This window comes from Pollicipes pollicipes, unplaced genomic scaffold (assembly GCF_011947565.3).
Source record: "Pollicipes pollicipes isolate AB1234 unplaced genomic scaffold, Ppol_2.1 Scaffold_7261;HRSCAF=8764_pilon_pilon_pilon, whole genome shotgun sequence".
Classification (NCBI taxonomy): Eukaryota; Metazoa; Arthropoda; class Thecostraca; order Pollicipedomorpha; family Pollicipedidae; genus Pollicipes; species Pollicipes pollicipes.
In genome coordinates this window covers 43,257,371-43,259,526 of record NW_023597054.1, presented here as the reverse complement: position 1 = coordinate 43,259,526, position 2,156 = coordinate 43,257,371, and the positions used below count along the sequence as shown (strand labels likewise).

The 2,156-nt window shown below is 57.4% G+C and overlaps 1 protein-coding gene across 1 annotated transcript in view; it reads left to right on the top strand.

The window, feature by feature from the left end:
* The window catches only part of LOC119111476 (techylectin-5B-like), a 2,415-nt gene extending 1,444 nt beyond the window's left edge, over positions 1 to 971 (top strand). The window contains exons 2-4 of the mRNA XM_037235294.1: positions 9 to 209; positions 327 to 410; positions 459 to 971. Coding sequence (XP_037091189.1) covers positions 9 to 209; positions 327 to 410; positions 459 to 971 — 798 coding nt within the window. The remainder of the gene's footprint in view (positions 1 to 8; positions 210 to 326; positions 411 to 458) is intronic.
* Positions 972 to 2,156: the final 1,185 nt, after the last annotated feature.

Here is a 2,156-nt window from a genome sequence, read left to right as displayed (position 1 = left end):
TGATCAAGTCGGTGGTGGACGTGGCCGAGATCGCCATCGGCACCCAGCAGGCCGTGCAGCAGCAGCTGGGCAATCTCACCGAGCGCATCGCCGAGCTGGGCCGCAACGTCAGCCGGCGCGAGCCCGCCGACGATCCCGACATGCGGCTGGCCCTGCTCAGCGACTCGTTCTACCGCTTCGCCAACAACTCGCGCCAGCAGCTGCGCCAGGTGGCCGCCAGCCAGCAGCGCAGCGCGGCGCTGCTGCACGTGGTGGCTGACCGGACGCGCGCGCCGCCGCTGCCGTGCGCCGGCCCGGCGCGCGACTGCGCCGACCTTCGCCGCCAGGGCTTCACCGTCAGCGGCGAGTACGTCATCCGGCCGGAGCTGGGCCGCGCCCGGCTCGTCTCCGTCTACTGCGACATGGCGACGGCCGGCGGCGGCTGGACGGTGCTGCAGCGGCGCGCCGACCTGCCGCAGCATGAGGACTTCTTCCGCGACTGGAACGACTACCAGCGCGGCTTCGGAAACCGCAGCGCCGAGTTCTGGCTCGGCAACGAGCTGATCCACCAGCTGACGCGCGACCGGCGGGTCACACTGCGGCTCGACATGTCCGACCTGGACGGCGAGCGGCGCTACGCCGAGTACGCCGGCTTCGCCGTGGCGCCCGGCAGTGATCAGTACCGGCTGACGGTCGGCGCGTACACGGGCACGGCCGGCGACGGCCTGAGCAGCGCCAACGGCGTCGGCTTCACCACCCGCGACACCGACAACGACCTGTACGGCGCCGGCAACTGCGCCGAGCTCTATAAGGGCGGCTGGTGGTACGATGCCTGCCACAACGGCAACCCCAACGGCCTGTACCTGCGCGGGCCGCACGGCAGCTACGCGGACGGCATCGACTGGCGCTTCTGGCGCGGCTTCCACTACTCCCTCGCTACCATGGAGATCAAGATCCGGCCGACTGGCTTCAGGCCCACACAACTGCGTTGACCAAGGCCCGGAACGTGTTGTTTTTGTTCAGTCTTCCTCGACGGATGCGTGTCGACGCAAATGCAGAAGTCTGGGTGATCGGTGTGACATACGCATACCATGACGCCAGAGCATCTCTGGTGGGATGCCTAACAGGGCGTGCCGGCGCCAGCAGAGTTTCCTGCCGGCAGCAATACGCGGCTCTCTCACTGGCGAACGAATAAGAAGCGATTCACACTGTGTGCGCTTGTTGCGTATAGACGTCAGGAACATCCACAACGTGCGTGTGCTACGACATCTACAATGTGTGTGTGTGTGTGTGGTGTGTGTGTGTGTGTGTGTGTGTGTGGTGTGTGTGTGTGTGTGTGTGTGTGTGTGTGTGTGTGTGTGTGTGTGTGTGTGTGTGTGTGTGTGTGTGTGTGTGTGTGTGTGTGTGTGTGTGTGTGTGTGTGTGTGGTGTGTGTGTGTGTGCGTGCGCGTGTGTGCATATCGGCAGTGAATCAGCCTGAGTCCATTGTCATGCAACAGAATAAATACCTTCACTGAGGATATTTTGTTCCTTTGAATTAACTCCAGGCATCACCATAAACAATTGTAAAAACGAGCCTCCAGAAAGAAATGTTGACTAACGATTTCACAGGGCTTAGTTTTTACAGGCAATTGACGATGACGAATTACGTTAAATGGCTTAGCCGTTTTGTGCGCAGTAAAAATGCCGGCATTATGCTCTGCGGTTTCGTGGCGGCGAATCGCCAGCTAGAGATATCTTGAGCGACGGTATTTTCATAGTAAAAACGACCTCTGATCGGAGTTTTTAGGGGGCATTCATGCATCCGTTATACAAATGTGTAGACATATGACATTCCGGGGACACCGTAAAGAAAATATCCATGCATGATCATCGGTATACGGCCGGAATTGTTGATATTCGTGTAAGCTAAAGCATGCCGCGATATCAGAGATTTCAGGCAAACCCCGCAAAAAAAAAAACACGGAACCGGAGACTTGTCCCACTGATGACTGATGGTCTGTTTTTATATCATTAAATTATACAGACTTTTTCAGCTCGTCAAACGAAAGTCAAAAGCGGGTGATATCAGGATAAAAAGTGTAGCGTGTAATACATACACAAGGGTATTCCAAATGAGACCCAAGAGAGTTTGCTTGTCGCATGTAAGACATAACTAATGTCCAATGTATGCTTAA